This window comes from Lithobates pipiens, unplaced genomic scaffold (genome assembly GCF_037356315.1).
Source record: "Lithobates pipiens isolate NorthernLeopardFrog02 unplaced genomic scaffold, aLitPip1_a1.2 Scaffold_82, whole genome shotgun sequence".
NCBI lineage: Eukaryota > Metazoa > Chordata > Amphibia > Anura > Ranidae > Lithobates > Lithobates pipiens.
The window spans coordinates 467,123-487,942 of NW_027507906.1; the positions used below are offsets into that span (position 1 = coordinate 467,123).

The window sequence follows — 20,820 nt, forward strand, 5'->3', positions numbered from 1 at the left end:
CCCAGGCTTTTCCTTATCGTCCCGATCTAATTCTTAAAGCTCTCCCTCTCTTATTGAGTGTTAAGCATTTTGACTCTGTACCCCACCACCCTTTTCGGAAATAGCTTACCCCTATACCCCTCTGTTCTCCTCTTTTCTTCCTTTCTTCTCTCTTCTGTCCTTCTTGATTACCTGTTTTTGTGGTTTGCTCAACGGAGCTATAATTGACAGGTTTACCGTATAGACAAATTGCTTGCAGAGGTGCTCCCTGTGGACTGCTCATCGGGTACTATCTCCCTGTGGGAGGGGGGGACCTGGGAGAGTACGCCCCCATCCTGACACAGCAAGCTCCCTATTAGGGGTGTTGGGGGGGGGGCTCCTGGTTGCTCCCCCACACAGATGTTTTAGATGGGCTCCTCACGGGGCGCTACCCTTTGTTTTATTGTATGGCCCCTCGCTGTGGCGGGACAGGATGTCTGTACCTATTTGCCACTTTCTGGTTTACACAACTGTCTTCATGTACTATTACTTGCACTGTGACAGCAGGCCTACCCTGCTGGAGTTTGTTTGTTTTTATTAAGTATGTTCTTGCAAGTGCCTTTTTCATAAAATAAAAATCTTTTGAAAGTAAAAACCTGTGTAGTGTGTTTTTTTTATTGACACTTTTTTCCCCAGGTGAATGAGTAGGAGTACGATGTTCCCCATATTTATTCAGATAGGGTGGGGGGCCTGGATCTGGGGGTCCACATATTAAAGGGGGTTCCCAGATTCAGATAAGGCCCCTCCCGCAGACTCCGACAACCAACGGCCAGGGTTGTCAGGAAGAGGCCCTTGTAGCAGCATGCACCCCACCAAATTGCAGCAGCACATGTCACCACCAAATTGCAGCAGCATGTGTCACCATCAATTGCAGCAGCATGTGTCACCACCAATTGCAGCAGCATGTGTCGCCACCAAATTGCAGCAGCATGTGTCACCACCAAATTGCAGCAGCATGTGTCACCATAAATTGCAGCAGCATGTGTCACCACCAATTACAGCAGCATGTGTCACCGCCAAACTGCAGCAGCCTGCCTGTGTCACATCAAACCATCCTCCCCCATTACTTACCTTGCTGTGTGTTGTCCTCTCCAGCGGTGTCTCCTTCCTCTCTCCTGGGCGAGAGAGAAAACAGGAAGTGACATCAAACTCAGGTGTCAATCAAACCGCCCGGCCGTAGTAATATATACTACGAGTACTACAAGCTACTCGGCGCTTCAGAGCGTGCCGCAAGGCGGGCCAAAACACCCGCAAATGAAGTGCCACGTCTGCAATATCGTGATTGCATAGATGTGGTGCTCTCCATATGTTCCCTGTGTCCGGCATCTGAACGCAGTGCACTTAAGGACCTTTTTTGTATTTTTTTTTAAAGGGCCAGCTTTAAAAAAAAAACCTTTTTTGACATTTTTTTTTGTGACTGCTTAGAGGGGGGGGGGGGGACGGCGCCCAGGCGCCCCCTATGGACGGGCCGCCACTGGATAGTGACAAATGAAGAGAACATAATAAATGTCCATATTATCTTACCATAGATAACGCTCAGTGTGACAATCTCACTTGTACCGCCAGTGCTGGTCTGGCACGTATAATAAATGTCCATATTATCTTACCATAGATAACGCTCAGTGTGACGATCTCACTTGTACCGCCAGTGCTGGTCTGGCACGTATAATCCCCGCTCTGTCCTGCCCTAGCAAAATCAGTCACATAGTTCTTCCCTGTAGATATCCTATTGTTATTAAGGTACCAGTAATAAAGAGGTGCAGGAGGCTCCACATTACAGGTCATTGTTATAGATTGTCCTACGTGGATCTTTTTCCAGTTCGGAGTGAAGGTCACCACTGGTCTTGCTGCAGATCCTGTAAGATAATAATAGTAACTATAAAAAACTGAAACATCTACCTGCCGTTCAGGCAAAAGGAACTGTAGTTATCATACATGTACAAAAATTAAAGGGTCAGTCCAAAGTAGACACCTGGATTTGACCAATTTACTGTTTTAACCTCTTTAGGACCACTGTGCATATATGACCACAAATCGTCTCTCCTGTGCAGGATCACATACCTAGTACATGATCCTCCACTTCTGAGTCTGGGGCACACATGCACACTGCTGGCGACCCGCTCCCGCTGTGATTGGACACAGCGGGAGCCAATCAACGGTGTCTGGTGAACTCAAAGATCCCACCGATCATTCGGGACACAAGCAGAACAGCAAACTGCCTATGTAAACAAAGCAGATTGCCGTTCTGTCAGTAGGGAAGGTAGTGATCCTGTGTTCCTGAAAACCAAAATCAGAGATCTGTGCTTTCCCACAGTACAAGCACCTCCCACACAGTAACCATGCACATTTTAGGCACACCCTTTAATCGCCTTTGATGTTAACCCCTTCCCAGCCAGTGTCATTAGTACAGTGACGTGGATATATTTAACACTGATCACTGTATTGGTGTCACTGGTTCCCCAAAAAGTGTCAAAAGTGTCACTTAGTATCTGATTTGTGGCAATAACGCAGTCCCACTATAAGTTGGCAATCGCCGCCATTACTAATAAAAAAATAATAAATTGATAAAAATTCCATAAATATAGCCCATAGCTTGTAGACATTATAATCAATCAATATACGCTTTTTTTTGGCCAAAAACATGTAGCAGAAAACTTACAGTCTATGAGAGACTTACCTGTGGAACAGCAATCTAAGATTATTTTATGGAGACAATAATTTTTTTATTTTATTTAACCACGCCCCTTCCACTTTTAACACATATTGGCCACACACACTCTTCGCCGCAGCACACTGTGCGTCACATTACTACTCTCCTTGGGGCACCCAACGCTGTCCCAGATCTTTTACAATCCTATAGTGTATACTACAAAAAAATAAAAAATCCTGTGCGCCGCTTAAGTGTTTCAGGTTGGAGAAAAGGTTACAACCCTACTTCCGACATGGAAGCCAGCAATCAGGTCTCCATAGAAATGCATGCTTGATTCCTGCATCCCCAGAGATTTGAACTGATGTCTGACTCTCTCATCAATCTATAGGTTGCCAGGAATCAATTATGTAGCAATTATGTGTACCAAAGCAGGGCTACAGGTAAATTTAGTTGTGCTGGGTGGCCGCCAGCCTTGCTAATTTGTAGTGTTTAGCAGTCAAATGGCTTTTCTCCTACTCCTGTTTCAGCTGTTGCTTCTCCCTTTTTTTCAGTAGGTGGCACTGTCGCCTCTGGCATTAGTATGATGCGCTACAGTGAGGTCAGGTTATGAATAAACATACCTTTCTCAGCTAATCAGACTGGCCGCTATGAATGCTGGTAGAAGGTATTTATTTGGAGAAGGTCAGGTGATCTAGGTCTTCTGAAGTCTGGCTGGGTGTGTGTAGAAAAGCTCCTGGCTGCTAGGCCTGAAGCCTGAGGCCTATCAAGGAGTCCCACTGGCTGCTAGGTCTGTTTGAGGCCAGAATCTTCAAGATTCTGCAGAAGAGAGCCTGCTCAATACCGAGAAACAATGCTGAGAGGGATGGAGTTCTAGAGAAGTACCAGAGGTGACTCTTCATGGATCGGGGACCCATGAGGTGGCTGGGAGAGCTTCAAGAGAGAACTCATCCAAGGAATTCTGTATGACGCTGTGAGTAAAATTCAGTTGCCATCGGAGACAGCCTACTCTAAAAAGTACAGATGTGCTGGTTAAGGTTAAAGGCTCTTTTCCTGTACTGCTGTCCACCTTAACTTTTAAAATACTCTATTTTTTTGTCTAAGGAGTCTGCCTGTCTAAGGGTACCCTGTGCCCCATCCCCTCTCTCCAACATTTTCCTGTTTGTGAGAAATTAACTTCTCTTTGTTCAAGCATAAAAGTGATTGGCGCCCAATTTTCTATCTTGTTCATCATCCACCATGCCTAGTAACCTACATCCTGAGGAAGTATGTTGGCCCTCCCTTCCTCTGGAGGTCACCTCCAAGCCCCCGGAAAAGTGGGGTAGGCTACAATTACAACCTATGAGGCTGCAGGGAGCATGTTCCAACCCAAAGAGAAGGTCTACAGTGGTGGTCGGCAACCCGTCGAGCTTGGGGTACCTGTCGATCGCGGATAGGTGACAGGTAGACCGGGAACAGGTCTGAGATGCCAATCCCTTCCTCCTACTGCTAGCTGCCGCTTCACTCTCCACCCTCAGCGTTCTCCTTTGGTCATTCTCTCTCCCTCCCCTTCAGCCTCCTCTGCCACTGTCATCAGTGAACAGTGGAGACTGAGAGGCAGCACAGCCCAGGACAGAGGGCCGGGGAGGAGCTGGCCAAATTAACTTTTCTAGTCAACCCGCAGGTGGTTGGTTGCTAGGTCCTAAGCAACCAATCACTAGCTTGTTAATATGAAAAGTCACTCAGCCAGCTCCCGCCCCCTGTACAGAACTGTGCTGCCTCTCGGTCTCATGTGTGCACAGGTAGGATGCTTTGGAATACTGCCATGGGAGGGAAAGGGGAGAAGAGGACACTACTAAGCGTGTGTGTGTTGGGGGGGGTGATGTGAAGGGGCAGTGGAAACTGTTATGAGCAGGGCCACCCCCATAGCAGTGTCCTCTACCACCCTTCATATCACCCCCCAACCAATCCCTGCATGACTATTGTATAACAGATGTACCTTTCCTTTAATTAACCCCTATACTATATACCCTATAAATCAAGTATGCAAGACCTCTTTTTACCATCTTCGTAATATCTCTAAACTTCGTCCTATTCTTTCTTTTTCCGATACTGAAAGGTTGGTTCATGCCTTTATCTCCTCTAGGCTGGATTATTGCAACGCACTTCTCATTGGGATTCCGAGAAAGAGCTTGCAGAGGTTACAGTATATTCAAAACTCTGCAGCGAGGATCCTAATGAGAGTGCGGAAGCATGAACATATTACTCCAATTCTTAAATCTTTGCATTGGCTCCCGGTTTCTGCTAGGATTGAGTATAAGGTCTCTCTTCTTGCCCATCAATGCATATATGGCCATGCTCCACCTTATCTTAAGGAACTTTTAAGATTACAAAATTTACCTCGTTCCCTACGCTCAACTAATTTTAACTGTCTAGAGATTCCAAAAACTAGATTAAAAACAATGGGAGATAGGGCCTTTTGTGTTGCTGCCCCACGTCTGTGGAATGCTTTGCCTGATAGTTTGAGGGTTTTTCAGTCTACTGAAAATTTTAAAAAGGGATTGAAGACTTTTTTCTTTTTAGCAAATGTTTTTTGAATTAAGTTATTTGTCTGTTTTTGTAACTGTGTAGCACTTTGAGGTCTTTTTATGGAAAGTGCATTATAAATAAAATGTATTATTATTATTATTATTATACTCCAACCTCTACCAATAACCTAATTAATGAGACCACTCAGAATTTTTGAGTATACACAGGCCATAGCAACCTTATATTTAAACAAAATGCTTTCAAATAAACATAAATATTAATAAATTAAAGCCATCATTCCATCCTAGCGTTGGTCTCATAGGGGAGAAAAGATTCGCTCCGTCGGAGGACAACATGAACCCCCCACCTGCTCAAGAAGGGGAGCAGAGTAGTGTGGTTCCTCAAGATGTGGAGGAAAGAGAGGTGGAAAAAGTGCTTGAATTTGGCACCACAACAGGTCAGTGTTGGACACCACAGATTCAGGTAATAGATGTATGCCTGCATATTTTTAAGACATGGTGTGTATTTTTTTTTTTTAGGTGATGTTCAGGTTGTGGTACAAAAATACAGTAATTTCACCAGTGACCGTGCACAGTGGCTTATCCAGGAAATCATGTTGGAAATTGGACTTTATCAAAGAAAAAAACAAGGAGATTGAACAAAGACTGAAGAACATGATTGATGGGGATTGACTAGGGAGAATATAAATTCTACAAAGATTCCTTTGTTGTTTTTCAAAAAATTGTATCTAAAGTTTTAATACCGTTTAAAAGCCAAATTTGGAAGATGCACACAATGTGCCAACATGTGCTATCTGCCATCAGGGGATTTCAATGTACGCAGTTTGTGGGTGCAACCCCTTCCTCCCAACACAAAGTGGTGAGAGCACCAAAACACATCCATTGATCCCCCATTTTAGGAGATAGCACATGTTGACATTAGGTATGGGATCAGAAAGGAAATCCCGAATTGGCTGGGGTAGTTTTGCAATAAAATGGCTTAACTGGAGGTACCGCCATGCATCAATCCTCATAAGTTCAGTATCTACACTCAGTGCTTGAAATGTAGTTAATTTACCTCTAGTTAATATGTATTTTACTTGTGCATTGCCTTTTGTTATCCAATTACCCCCCACTTCCTGTTTCCCCGGTGTGAAATAATCATTTTCTTTAAAAAAAAATCAATTATGAATTATAACTCCAGTTATTTTGTGTATGAATTCGGTCCCAAACCAAAGAAGGATATAGGCCCCTTGAGCGGCTCTGTTTGAGAGAAAAATCAAAAAATAACATATCCCGAATATATAAAATTCTCTCAGAGGGGGACGAACTGGAGGGCCCGCCGTATATCAAAAAATGGGAAAACGATTTGGGGTCACAATGTAGGGCACAGATTAGTAAAAAAATATTTAAATTAATTCACTGCTCGGTGGCTGATAATAAGATGATAGAGACGAATTACAAGTGCCTCGCAAGGTGGTATGCCACCCCTGACAAATTGGGCAAATTTGTAGAAGAGCAATCTTCAGATTGCTGGCGCGGGTGCAAAAAAAACGGGACTATGGCCCACATTTGGTGGGATTGCCCCACTATTAAAAAATATTGGAGGAAAATTTTAGATTTAATAAAGGTTGTAACAAATAAAGAAATAAGAGAAGACCCATGGACCGTGTTTTTCCACGGGACAGACGAACCTGTAAAGCAATATAAATCCTCGTTAATTCCCATACTGCTTGACACCACCAAAAGCCTAATTCCAAAAAAATTGAGGGAGAAGGAGAGCCCTAAAATACGGGATTGGATTTTTCGAGAAAATGAAATACAAAATATAGAAAGTTCTAATGAAGGGGGAGAGGAGCCAATAGTAGGAGAGGGCTGTATGGACAAATGGGTATCTTGGAAAGAATTAAAAAAATCATGGAGATACGTAGAGGAAATTACACAATAATGTCAGGGAAAAACAACACCTAGTCAGAAAAAGATGATTTAACCACGAATCTCATGAGATATCTGCAAGGAAGGGAGGGGGGAAGGGGGGGGGGGGGGGGTAGGTAGAGGGGAATTTAATGTTAAGTTTTTGTATGTATAAATCATGAAGAAATTAAGAAACGCTGGTATCTGTGGAATAATGTTTTTATACTTTGTTGGATAAAGAGAAAAAAAATCTAGATAAATAAAGAATTAAAAAAAAAAAAAAAAAAGAGAGGAAATCCCCATTTTGACTCCCAATTTGTGTGCATCTTCTAAATTTGGCTTTTACAGGGGTGACTTCACCCCATCTGATGAAGGCAAGATCAAGACCTTTTTCACACTAGAAAATGTCTGATATTGCCTTCTTTTTTGCAACGTTGAACTTTGTAAGTTCCAGAGTTGTGTATGTTATATTTGGAAACATGCCTGTTTCAGTATTTGTTAAAAAATTTCAAGGTAAAACTTTGAAAAAAAAAAATTGTTTTTTTTACCGCTAAATGTTTTATAAAACGCACATGTGAATATGCATGGAGTAAAAGGCTTTCTACTCAACAATGTGTGGCTTCTTCTTTCAATGCTCAATAACGCTTTATGTATTAAGTTGGTGTTTACAGTATGGGTCTTCAAACTATGGCCCTCCTTTGTTGTCCGCTTAGTTCCTACTTCCTCCTGATGACTCCTCCATCTCTCCTCTCCTCTGAGTCTGCAGAGACACCCAGGCTACCACCAGCTACTCCATGCTGCTTTTCTCCATCCCCCAGACTAGAACTCCCCGGAAGCATGGGACCCCCAGCTTATATGAGAGCCCTCCCCTCTGCCAATACAAATGAATGATTGGTCAGAGCTCCACACATGAGCTGCCTGCCCCTTAGGTCTCAAGTCCTGCCCCTCTTCCAGAACAATTCCACTGAAAGCAGCGGAGGTATCCTTTGGCTACACCTCACACTACACTAACACTCCCACTCCTAAGATCAAAACATCCAGGCCTGTCTGAAGTCACAGGCCTGGCTAAATTTGGCCTGAAACTGAGCCCTGTCACTAAGAATACTTACAGATCACCTACCTTTAGGTAGTGACCGCTACATTCACCCCCCCCCCCCCCCACTTAAATCACAGCTCTCCTCAGATGTGGGGAATAAATTTGGAGTACCTCCTTGTTAACCACTACAATACCGGGAACTTTTGCCCCCCTTCCTTCCCAATTTTCAGCTTTCAGCGCTCTCACACTTTCGATGACAATTGCGCGGTCATGCTACGCTGTACCCAAATTAAATTTTTATCATTTTGTTCGCACAAATAGAGCTTTATTTTGGTGGTATTTATTCATGACTCCGTTTTTTATTTTTTGCCGATATAAGCGAAAAAATTGTGGAAATTTGGAAAAAAAACGATATTTTCTTCTTTCTATTTTAAAAGAAATCCAATAAATCTAATTTTGTCATAAATTTAAGCTAAAATATATTCTGCTACATGTTTTTGGTAAAAAAAAATCCATTAAGTGTATAATAATTGGTTTGTGTGAACACTGACATATGTACGCAAATGATCATGTACACGTGTGCAGGTGATCACGGACATACAGTGGTGTGAAAAAGTGTTTGCCCCCTTCCTCATTTCCTGTTCCTTTGCATGTTTGTCACACTTAATTGTTTCGGAACATCAAACCAATTTAAACAATAGTCAAGGACAACACAAGTAAACACAAAATGCAATTTGTAAATGAAGGTGTTTATTATTAAAGGTGAAAAAAAATCCAAACCATCATGGCCCTGTGTGAAAAAGTGATTGCCCCCCTTGTTAAAACATACTATAACTGTGGTTGTCCACACCCAGTTCAATTTCTCTAGCCACACCCAGGCCTGATTATTGCCACACCTGTGCACAATCAAGGCATCACTTAAATAGGAGCTGCTTGACACAGTAAGGTCCACCAGAAGATCCTTAAAAGCTACACATCATGCCGAGACCCAAAGAAATTCAGGAACAATTGAGAAAGAAAGTAATTGAGATCTATCAGTCTGGAAAGGGTTATAAAGCCATTTCCAAAGCTTTGGGAATCCAGCGAACCACAGTGAGAGCCATTATCCACAAATGGCGAAGACATGGAACAGTGGTGAACCTTCCCAGGAGTGGCCGGCCGCCCAAAATTACCCCAAGAGCGCAGCGACGACTCATCCAAGAGGTCACAAAAGACCCCACAACAACGTCCAAGGAACTGCAGGCCTCACTTGTCTCAGTTAAGGTCAGCGTTCATGCCTCCACCATCAGGAAAAGACTGGGCAAAAATGGCCTGCATGGCAGAGTTCCAAGGAGAAAACCACTGCTGAGCAAAAAGAACATCAAAGCTCGTCTCAATTTCTCCACAACACATCTTGATGATCCCCAAGACTTTTGGGACAACATTCTGTGGACCGATGAGACAAAAGTGGAACTTTTGGAGGGTGTGTCCAAGTATATCTGGCGTAGAAGGAACACTGCATTTCATAAAAAGAACATTATACCAACAGTAAAATATGGTGGTGGTAGTGTGATGGTCTGGGGCTGTTTTGCTGCTTCAGGACCTGGAAGACTTGCCGTGATAAAAGGAACTATGAATTCTGCTGTCTACCAAGAGATCCTGAAGGAGAATGTCCGACCATCTGTTCGTGTACTCAAGCTGAAACGAACTTGGATTCTGCAGCAGGACAATGATCCTAAACACACCAGCAAGTCCACCACCGAATGGCTGAAGAAAAACAAAATGAAGACTTTGGAGTGGCCTAGCCAAAGTCCTGACCTGAATCCTATTGAGATGTTGTGGTATGACCTTAAAAAGGCCGTTCATGCTTGAAAACCCTCTAATGTAACTGAATTAGGACAATTCTGCAAAGATGAGTGGGCCAAAATTCCTCCAGGACGCTGTAAAAGCCTCATTGCACGTTATCGCAAACGCTTGGTTGCAGTTGTTGCTGCTAAGGGTGGCCCAACCAGTTATTAGGTTTAGGGGGCAATCACTTTTTCACACAGGGCCATGATGGTTTGGATTTTTTTTCACCTTTAATAATAAACACCTTCATTTACAAATTGCATTTTGTGTTTACTTGTGTTGTCCTTGACTATTGTTTAAATTGGTTTGATGTTCCGAAACACTTAAGTGTGACAAACATGCAAAGGAACAGGAAATGAGGAAGGGGGCAAACACTTTTTCACACCACTGTATGTGTGCAGATCATCATTGTGACATGTGATTTTAGTGGGACATATGTGGGGGGCATGTGTTTTTATTATTTGGGGACATCTGTGTTTTGGGGACATCTGTGTTTTGGGGGCATGTGTGTTTTGGGGACATGTGTGTTTTACATGTATGTTTACACTAGACTGGTGATCAATGAGTAAAAAGCTGTAAAAACAGCTGATCACCAGCCGGCTGCAGCGATCTGCTCTCCTCTCCTCAGCGACAACTTCCGTGTGAGGAGAGGAGAGCTGATTGCCTAGCAATGACTTTGTTTACATCACATGATGGCTGTGATTTGACACGGCCGTCATGTGATCAGGAGGGCCAATCATAGAGCCCTCCTACCGATCGGAGATGCGCCGTGTCCGGGTCCTTTTAAAGGATGTTCCTGAACGTCCATTCAGAAGGAGAGAGCTCCTACCCGGCTGTATATGTACATCAGCCGGGTGGGAAGTAGTTAATGGAGGAGAGAGCATCTCAATTACATAGAATTGGGATGGGGAAAGGGAATTAAATGTAAAAGGGGTAACATCAAAAGTAAAGTACAAAATGTCACAATACAAATTCTGTACAATTTATACAACCTAGCTGCAGGTCCCTACAGATAACTTTTCGTACAAACAGAACCAGAGCATTGCTCCCTCAGGAGGAATATTCTGCTTACTGTAGGCCTTCATCTGTAGATTGACATCTGTCGCATCTCCAATCCATCTAAGAGAAGACAGAAATCATTTCTAACTATGAACTAAATAAACATTACACTGTACCAGACAGAAAGGGTTATCATCTTCTGTCAGGTATCCAAACAACTTACATTTTGTAATGGCATGTATGTCGCTGCCAATATTGTCACTCCCTCAAAAGGAGTCTAACAGACCTCCTGCAGAGCACAACTTGAGCAGGCATGCAAGGCAAATGAACACATATGCCAGTAGCCAAAAAACGTTCTGTTCAGCTCCTAAACAGGAGTCTCTTGTCAATGCCAGGCACCCTGAATGGCCGTCTCCTGCAGAGCAGTCACATTGGGGAAAACCCACCCTAACCCATCTGCCCTTCTGCAACTAAACATGGATACATTTGAGTACATCTATGACTACCTCACCAGTAGTCTTGCTCACAGTTAATACCTCAGGTCCGGCAATCTCTTACGACTGTCCCTTTGTTCTTTCACTGAGATGGAGTAGCGGCGGGTATTCTGTCCTGCTTTCGCCACCAGCACTTTTTCTTTGTAGATTGCCCTCCCGAGCTTCCATTCTCTGTAAATGTCCTGGAACCTTACCCTTACCTCACTATCAGGTGTCCGTTGAGGTTTAGGAACATGATAGTAATCCCAGACCAGATAATTCTCCCACTGTTCCCGGGAGGTTTCAACTGTTTCCATAACACGGTCTGGAACGTACGGATAATCCAGGCCCCACTCCTGAGCAACTCTCCTCTGCAAATCTCTTTGGAACCTAGAGAGCCTTGGTAAGTCCTTGGGCCTTCCCCGCCCACGCAGAACACGAGTCAGAGGCTCTGATAGCCCATTGCTGATAGGTGTATGCTCTGGTGATAAGAGCATTTGTGGACTTACAAGAGAAGAAAGTACAAAGGGGGGTACTGGGGGTTGTAGGAAGGTTGGTAGACTCTCCGGAGCTCTGGTGGAGCTCCGGCGGAGGTGAAACTTTTCGAGGAACCATTCTTCCTCTCCGCTGGAATTGGCCTCTTCCGGGGATGACCACTCAAACAAATTGTCTAAGGACCTGTACTTTTTCAGTACCTGAGGTGACCCCCAATCCACAGCCCTTCGGGTCACCTGTGCTTGCGGCAGACAAAGTCCGGTTGTGAGAATGGCTAAGTAGTATTTGACTTCCTGCGGCACCGGTCCCAGACAGGTTAACTGGGCACCACAATGCCCATACCGTGCCCAAGCACTGACTCTGACTGTTTGGCTTCTGACATCCGGGACACAGCATACAGAGTCTTTCCATCCCTTCAATGACTCCTAGTGTCAGTCCTCTGGTGAGCTCTAACCGAATACTGGTGTCAATTAGGACCTGATCCTGCATGTCAGGTAACCGCTGCATGGCGGGTGTGCTCTGAACACCCTCTGCCATCTTCCTCCGCCTTGGGTGTGGTGCGTGGCATGTGGAACACTAGGATCTTCTCCTCCTGGGCATGGCTCCGCCCATTTACTTGTTGATTCATCACATGAGGAACTGTAGCACTACATTTTCCCGGTGCACTTCAGTGACACCTGGTGGCAGGCACTGTATAATTGCAGGCTATGGCAGGCTTCCTTAGTTCCCTTGCCTTGGGCTAGCCAACCCCGAGGCATCAAAATCAGGTGGATCCGCACCCCAGGCCATAGCCTTCCTGGGGGCTGATCAGGAGGACCAAGACCATGTAATCAGCACAGCATACTGGACCGGAACCCCGAACAACGTGACATCCGCATCTTAAATACCCCATCCCAGAGGGCACAGTGAGTGGGCCACTCCCACTGACCTGACTCAGAGAGAGAGTAAATTAAGCGCCCAACCAGAGTTACCATAGTTCCACACCTGCCACCAAAGACAGTGCCCCCTTGTGGCCAAGCTGAACATCTCACAGCCCAGTCAGACTGACACAGAAGTCAAATTTAGGCAAATAGACCCAAACCAAACTGCAGTTTGGGTAAAGTTACATTTTGAAAAACAAATAGCTCGTACTCTTCAGGAGCCCACCGCTACATACTCTACTGTAGAAAGTAAGACCTTATAAAAAGTGCTGACAAAAAAATGTCCCATATTTGTATTGTGACAGGTTATCTTTAAAAATTGCTTGTATTTAATCCATGCATTCAAAGGATATTTATTGATACATGGCAATTGTCCCAAAATACATACTCAACTCAATCACCTCTCTCTTTTGTCTAGGCAGTGGTTTTCAACCTCAGTCCTCAAGTACCCCCAACAGGCCATGTTTTGCAGGTTTTCCTTTATCTTTATCTAGGTGCTTTAAATCAGAGTCAATGGCTTGGTATTTTGGACAGTTATTTTATCTGAGAGAAATTCCCAAAACCCCTGTCTGGGGTACTTGAGGACTGAGGTTGAGAACCACTGGTCTATGGGACATATCCAGCTCTCTGTATTGGCTGATAGTGTGAAAAAGTACTATTGAGATGGGGATGGATATGGTGGGGGTTCAGGACATCCATAGAGAGGTAGATGGGCAAGGCTAATGGAAATCATTAAAGGAGAAGTCCAGCCTGGGCTCGTTTGGCTGGGCTTCTCCTATGGGTAGTTTTGCACTCCTGTGACATGTTTTCAGCATGCTGCTAACGGTGATAGTGCGCCTGTGCATGCGCCATAGACAGCTGGGACTGTCTTTTAGTAAATATCTCCTAAACCGTGTAGGTTTAGGAGATATTTCTTGGACCTTCAGGTAAGCCTTAATCTAGGCTTACCTGTAGGTCAAAGTGGTTTGTAAGGGTTTACAACCACTTTAAGAAGTATGGATTTGCCAGCTGCCTTGACTAATGGCAGTCTCAGCCTCTCAGAGAGCCGCTGAGACACTAAAATGCCTTCCACAGCTCAGCTCAGGCAACATCTCTCTGCTCGGGGAGATGAGAGAACCGAGTCATCGGCAGTGTTCGGTGGCTCGGTTCTCAGTGAAAAGGTGGTAGGGGGACAGATGCAGCAACAGGCCGATGCTGCATCCACCTAGGTATTTATGAATATATAAAAATAAAAAAAAAAACCCATACTTCTCTTTTAAGAATTTTGTTTAAATTGTAAAACATTTGTATGTATACGATTGTATCATCTAAACACTGAAAAAACATAAGGTTGTTATACATAATTTTCTAACAATATATATATGAAAGATGTGAACTTACCCAGCTGTCCGATCAGAGCTGTTAAAAGGAACAAGGAAAAAAAGTGTTATAAATGAGGCCTGTGGTCTATTTAAAATAAATGTTTCACAAACCTAGCCAATTCAAAACTGAACATATGAAGAAAAAAACACACATATGAGGAGATGACCTTCACTGAAAACTGATTATGTTAAAATGATCTCTACTATAGATCCAGAAATATCAGGAGTTGAATTTACGTGGCTATTTGCTTTGAAATACAAATTCCCCAAACCTGCCTCCCTTGTCTTCATCTTAATCCTTATATGATAAATTATCTCTTTATCTAATGGGAAAGCTGACAAATTAACAAAAAATGGTTTTAAAAAATGCATTTCTCTTATTTTACACATAAAAATTATTCATCACATTTTTTTCTATCCTCACTGTATTGCACAGCTGGCTTCAGCCATCAGCGTGTCTCTTTGTGTACGGCCAACATCTTTCGGGTTCGTGGGCTCTGGCACTGTGACTGGCCAAAGCCGCAAAGGCATCACTCCCGCGTATGCGTAGGAGCCGTCGTTCACGGCACAGGCTAGGAAGGAACGGCAAACATGGGCTGCTCCTTTAGAGCGCAAGGGCCAGTGATGTCATTGGCTGCATTCACTGGAAATATCTCCTAAACTGTACATGTTTAGAAGATATTTTCAACATCTATAGGTAAGCCTTATTATAGGCTTACCTATAGGTAAAAGTTTGCAAAGGAAGTTTACTTCCTCTTTAAATTGTGAATAATTGTGCAGTGTGGCTTCATTTAATTAGTAGTATATATTGAGCAGAATGGATGGCCATAGCTGTGCCTCCTGATAACATCCTATGAAAAAAGGTTACCAACTCTATTTTTAATGTCATACCATCCCTCTGTGGTCAGCACTTAATTAGCGCACATTTCATAATACGGCAGGAGAATACCTTAAATATGCTTCTCAGCTATGACAAACCATGAGTGAAGGAAGACGGCGTATGGCCTTTGATGGACTGGCCGGCACGACTGACAGATCCCAACTCTATCTACCTCTTATGGGAAGAGCTTCACCATAAGGTCAAAGAAAATAGAAACCCTAGGAAGAACTACAGGACATGTGGTTTGGAATTTCGACATATCAATAGTAACATTAAAAAAAAAAATGTAATTGCTGGGAATTATTTATTTTATTTTATTCCTCTAAAATCCAATGACCTGAAGAGTTCAATGAAATAAAATCGAGTGTTATCACGTTAAACAAGTCAATGCTACTTTGGGGAATAAATGTATACTTTAATTTATAATGAAAAAAATATTCGAATGACTCTAAACAATTACACTTTAGTGTATACAATAAATATATATTAAAAGACCTATGTAGGAAAATACATAGATAGTATTGAGAATTTGTATACTTACAGATGAGGATGATCTGAAATGGAAGTTGAAGGCCATACATCTCTCCACCCATATTACACAATGCTGGTTCTGTGCTGAAGAAAAATCCAACCAGTGTTGTTGTATATAGACAAATGTATTATGCATTTGGGTGCTTTCAGTTTGCACTTAAAATCATTTTCAGATGCTGCAGAGGTCCTTCACATCTAACTACCTTCTGAACCTCACCCACATCTAACTACCTTCTGAACCTCACCCACATCTAACTACCTTCTGAACCTCACCCACATCTAACTACCTTCTGAACCTCACCTACTTTACATTAAGTCAAGCTGTATTGAGCTGTTTCGTATTTACAAGGACTGAGAAAGCAGTTTTGAGGTGAATAAACGGCAGCGCCCAACAGGTCCTAATAGATATGATGAATCGGGTTGCATGGAGAGCTCAGCTGCAGCCAGCATAAAAGAGGAAGGAAGCAAAAGTGGTTTCAGGAAAGGCAGCGGACACAAAGGCTGAGATCATTCTTATCAGTTTTCACAATCTTTAACTCATAAACAACATTAAAAAACCCAACTAACTGCAACTCACGACAGTACTTCCACAACTTCCACAACTGTCCTTGATTTTGAGGGACTGTCCCTCATTTTGTACAAAGTCCCTCTCCCTCTCCCTCTCATTTGTCCCTCATTTTGGAATGATGTATATAGTTGTATATAAATTCCACTATTTATCTATCAAAAGGTGTTTTACTGTGCTAAACCTTTCATCAATTTCTAAATTGCTCATTTTAAAAGACAGTATAAAGGAATAGTAGTGGTCAAAAAAAAAGCACTTGCGGGTTTAACCAATCATTTTTTGTATAATTCTTCTTTAACCACTTCAATACCAGGCACCTTCACCCCCTTCCTGCCCAAGCCATTTTTTCGCTTTCAGCGCTGTCACACTTTGAATAACAATTGCGCAGTCATGTGACACTGTACCCAAATTAAATTGTTATAATTCTTTTCCCCACAAATAGAGCTTTCTTTTGGTGGTATTTGATCAGCTCTGCATTTTTTATTTCTTGCACTATAAAAAAATGCGCTTCTGGAAGAATGGTCAAACATTCCCATAGACACACTTCTAAACCTTGTGGACGGCCTTCCCAATAGAGTTGAAGCTGTTATAGCTGCAAAGGGTGGGCCAACTCAATATTGAACCCTACGGACTAAAACTGGGATGCCATAAAAGTTTATGTGCGTGTAAAGGCAGGCATCCTAACACTTTTGGTGATATAGTGTAGTGTGTTTGTATACATGTATGTATGTATGTATGTATGTATGTATGTATGTATGTATATAGCCTATCCCACACCCACCTAAAAACTGTCCCAGAGCCACCCCCATCAAATCATTCTCTGCAGCTATTACCTTTTGTACCACCACCCCCTCCCTTTAGAATGTAAGCTCTACGAGCAGGGCCCTCCTGTACCTTTTGTATTGTACTGTAATTGTGTTGTCCCCCCCTATACATTGTAAAGCGCTGCGTAAACTGTTGGCGCTATATAAATCGTGTTTATTAATAATAATAATAATAATAATGTATGTATGTGTGTGTGTGCATATGTATACATACATACATACATACATACTATGAGCATTTAACTCTACTGTAACTAGTGTCATTGGTAAAATGCTTGCTTTTTTTTGGTGTATTAAGATAATGAAACCTTATTTAAAGTGGTTGTAAACCCTTACAAACCACTTTGACCTACAGGTAAGCCTAGATTAAGGCTTACCTGTAGGTCCAAGCAATATCTCCTAATTTCTCCTAAACCTATATGGTTTAGGAGATATTTGCCCGAAAACAGGCGCACTGAGCGCGGCATTCTCAGCAACGGAGCTGCCGCGCGTGTCGGCTCCCGTGCTCATGCGCGGGAGTGACGTCATCACGGCTTCGCCGAATGACAGCGCATAGTAGTCCATTATGCTTTGCCTTCGCAGGGAATGAAAGAGGAAGTAAACTCATCAGGGTTTACTTCCTCTTTAAAATAGTCCTTTAAAATAAAAAGAATAAAACAAAATGCTTTTAGCCTTAAAGAAACCTCAAAGTTAGGCACGTGTCAGGAGTTTTTTTCAGCAATGAAAGGTATTGCTTTGCAAAGGAGACACAGGTGCAAAAAAATTCTCAGCGATAACAGCAAACTTTTAGACTGATTAGGCCTCAGATTATGATCCACATGGCAGGAGCTTTACTGAGACACAGCTACCAAAAAAATTCCTCAGGGAGAGAATGAAAATAGTCTTTCAATTAAGAGACCACTCTATGGTTAGTGCCAGTAGCTGTGTTTGGCTGCTGTGGCTTTAAACATCTACGCAAAGCCATGTTTAGGTTCTTGCTCTTGCAGGTTCTTGAAGAGATGGAAGCAGAGGATGGACATTGGTCAGAAGAGAGACCCCAGCTGCCTTCAGGAAGTGCAGCCAGTGGCGTCACTAGGGTTGGTGTCACCTGGTGCAGCAAAACATGGCTTCACCCCCCTGTCTATCCTGGCGAAATCCCTGCAGGCAGTGCATGGTCTAAGGGCACACCCCCAAACAGCCCCTGTAAATCATAGTATAGGGTGGTGTAGGGCAGGTTGGGGTGGTATAGGGCAGGTTAAGGTGGCATAGGACAGGTTGGGGGGGCATAGGACAGGTTGGAGTGGCATAGGACAGGTTGGGGTGGTATAGGACAGGTTGGGGTGGCATAGGACAGGTTTGGTGGTATAGGGCAGGTTTGGGTGGCATATGGAAGGTTGGGGTGGTATTGGACAGTTTGGGGTGGTATGAGGCAGGTTGGGGTGGTATAAGACAGGTTAGGGTGGTATAGGACAGGTTGGGGTGGTATAGAACAGGTTGGGGTGGTATAGGACAGGTTGGGTGGAATAGGACAGGTTGGGGTGGCATAGGACAGGTTGGGGTGGTATAGGACAGGTTGGGGTGGTATAGGACAGGTTGGGGTGGCATAGGACAGGTTGGGGTGGTATAGGGCAGGTTTGGATGGCATAGGGAAGGTTGGGGTGGTATAGGACAGGTTGGGTGGTATAAGGCAGGTTGGGGTGGTATAAGACAGGTTGGGTGGCATAGGACAGGTCGGGGTGCTATAGGACAGGTTGGGGTAGTATTTGGCAGGTTAGGGTGGTATAGGACAGGTTGGGTGGTATAGGACAGGTTGGGGTGGCATAGGACAGGTTGGGGTGGTATTGGGCAGGTTGGGGTGGTATAGGACAGGTTGGGATGGTATTGGGCAGGTTGGGGTGGTATAGGACAGGTTGGGGTAGCATAGGACAGATTGGGGTGGCATAGGACAGGTTGGGTGGTATAGGGCAGGTTTGGGTGGCATAGGGAAAGTTGGGGTGGTATAGGACAGGTTGGGGTGGTATAAGGAAGATTGGAGTGTCATAGGACAGGTTAGGGTGGTATAGGACAGGTTTGGGTGGTATATGACAGGTTGGGTGGTATTGGGAAGGTTGGGGTGGTATAGGACAGGTTGGGGTGGTATAGGGTAAGTTTGGGTGGCATAGGGAAGGTTGGGGTGGTATAGGACAGGTTGGGGTGGTATAAGGCAGGTTGGGGTTGTATAAGGCAGGTTGGGGTGGCATAGGACAGGTTGGGGTGCTATAGGACAGGTTGGGGTGGTATTGGGCAGGTTGGGGTGGTATAGGACAGGTTGGGTGGTATAGGACAGGTTGGGGTGGTATAGGACAGGTTGGGGGGGCATAGGACAGGTTGGGGTGGCATAGGACAGGTTGTGTGGTATAGGGCAGGTTTGGGTGGCATAGGGAAGGTTGGGGTGGTATAGGACAGGTTGGGGTGGTATAAGGCAGGTTGGGGTGGCATAGGACAGGTTGGGGTGGTATAGGAGAGGTTGGGGTGGTATAGGACATGTTGGGGTGGTATTGGGCAGGTTGGGGTGGTATTGGGCAGGTTGGGGTGGTATAGGACAGGTTGGGGTGGCATAGGACAGATTGGGGTGGCATAGGACAGGTTGGGTGGTATAGGGCAGGTTTCGGTGGCATAGGGAAGGTTGGGGTGGTATAGGACAGGTTGGAGTGGTATAAAGCAGGTTGGAGTGGCATAGGACAGGTTAGGATGGTATAGGACAGGTTGGGGTGGTCATCCCATTATCTTCTTCTTTGCCAGAAGAGAATATGGATTGTTCATCACTCAAATCTTCTACCTGCTCCAAGTCTGCTAGGGTATTGTTGTATAATTCGGTGGACATATCAATTTGTGGGGCTTTGGCTGAATTAACAGATAAAAAGGTGTAGGAGGAAGGGTTGGACGGAAAAGAAAGTGCATTGGTAGCGCTGGCAGACAAGGTTTTGGCACTTGGTGTCAACTTTCTACTGGGTGCTCCGTGGCTTTATTGGTCAATTTCTTTGGGAAACATAGACGCATGTTCCAGTGGCTACCATAAACATTTTGAATTTCTCATGACTTTTTGTTCTGATAACAATGCTAAAGACAGAAATGGTCAATCTCTTGTACTACATTGTACTAATGCTATTCTATACTATACTATCCTATACCTTTCTCAAAATACTCAGAATCTAGGGTGAGCAGAGTAAGCAATGCACATACAAATATCATACCTGGTCATGTAATAAGATGTCTGCAAATCCTACAGATCTTCTTAATGTTGATCTCCTTTAAAGATGAATAAATATTGATAAAGACTGGAACCTGTTATCCCGAGTAATGACATCTCAGCAAAAGAGATCCTGACCGAGCAGAATGATAATGAGAGCCTATGTGCCAATGCCCCTATAGCCTTCCTGTTTTGTGATACATTATCATGTGTTTTTTTTTTTTGCACTTATGGGGAAGTGACGATTCTTAGTTAAAATAAACCACATTCTGGCGTCATTTACAGTACTGTATGTACGTCTGGAAACTGATCTTCTAGTGAGTTTACAGATCGTCCACATGGTGGCCATGCACATATTGACTTAAAGAAAAAAAAAAAAGAATAAATAACGATTTTGTGTAAATTTTATTTTAATTTTAAATCTACAAGTTTATTTACTGAATTTCTTAACCACTTCAATACTGGGCATTTTCACCCCCTTCCTTCCCAGGCCAATTTTCAGCGCTGTCGCACTTTGAATGTCATGCAACACTGTACCCAAACTACATTTTTAGCATTTTGTTCACACAAATAAAGCTTTGTTTTGGTGGTATTCAATCACCAGTGAGGTTTTTA

At 43.6% G+C, this 20,820-nt stretch overlaps 1 protein-coding gene across 3 annotated transcripts in view; it reads right to left on the reverse strand.

Annotated features, from left to right (window-relative positions):
* The window catches only part of LOC143973438 (uncharacterized), a 114,402-nt gene extending 94,039 nt beyond the window's left edge, over positions 1 to 20,363 (reverse strand). For 2 of the 3 annotated variants that reach the window (XM_077474420.1, XM_077474419.1), the window contains exons 1-4: positions 20,210 to 20,363; positions 15,619 to 15,692; positions 14,217 to 14,234; positions 1,626 to 1,874 (exon numbers count right to left, since the gene is read on the reverse strand). In XM_077474420.1, the coding sequence (XP_077330546.1) occupies positions 1,626 to 1,874; positions 14,217 to 14,234; positions 15,619 to 15,692; positions 20,210 to 20,217 (349 nt within the window). In that variant the 5' untranslated portion in view covers positions 20,218 to 20,363. The remainder of the gene's footprint in view (positions 1 to 1,625; positions 1,875 to 14,216; positions 14,235 to 15,618; positions 15,693 to 20,209) is intronic. The other variant, XM_077474421.1, reaches the window with a different exon arrangement.
* Positions 20,364 to 20,820: the final 457 nt, after the last annotated feature.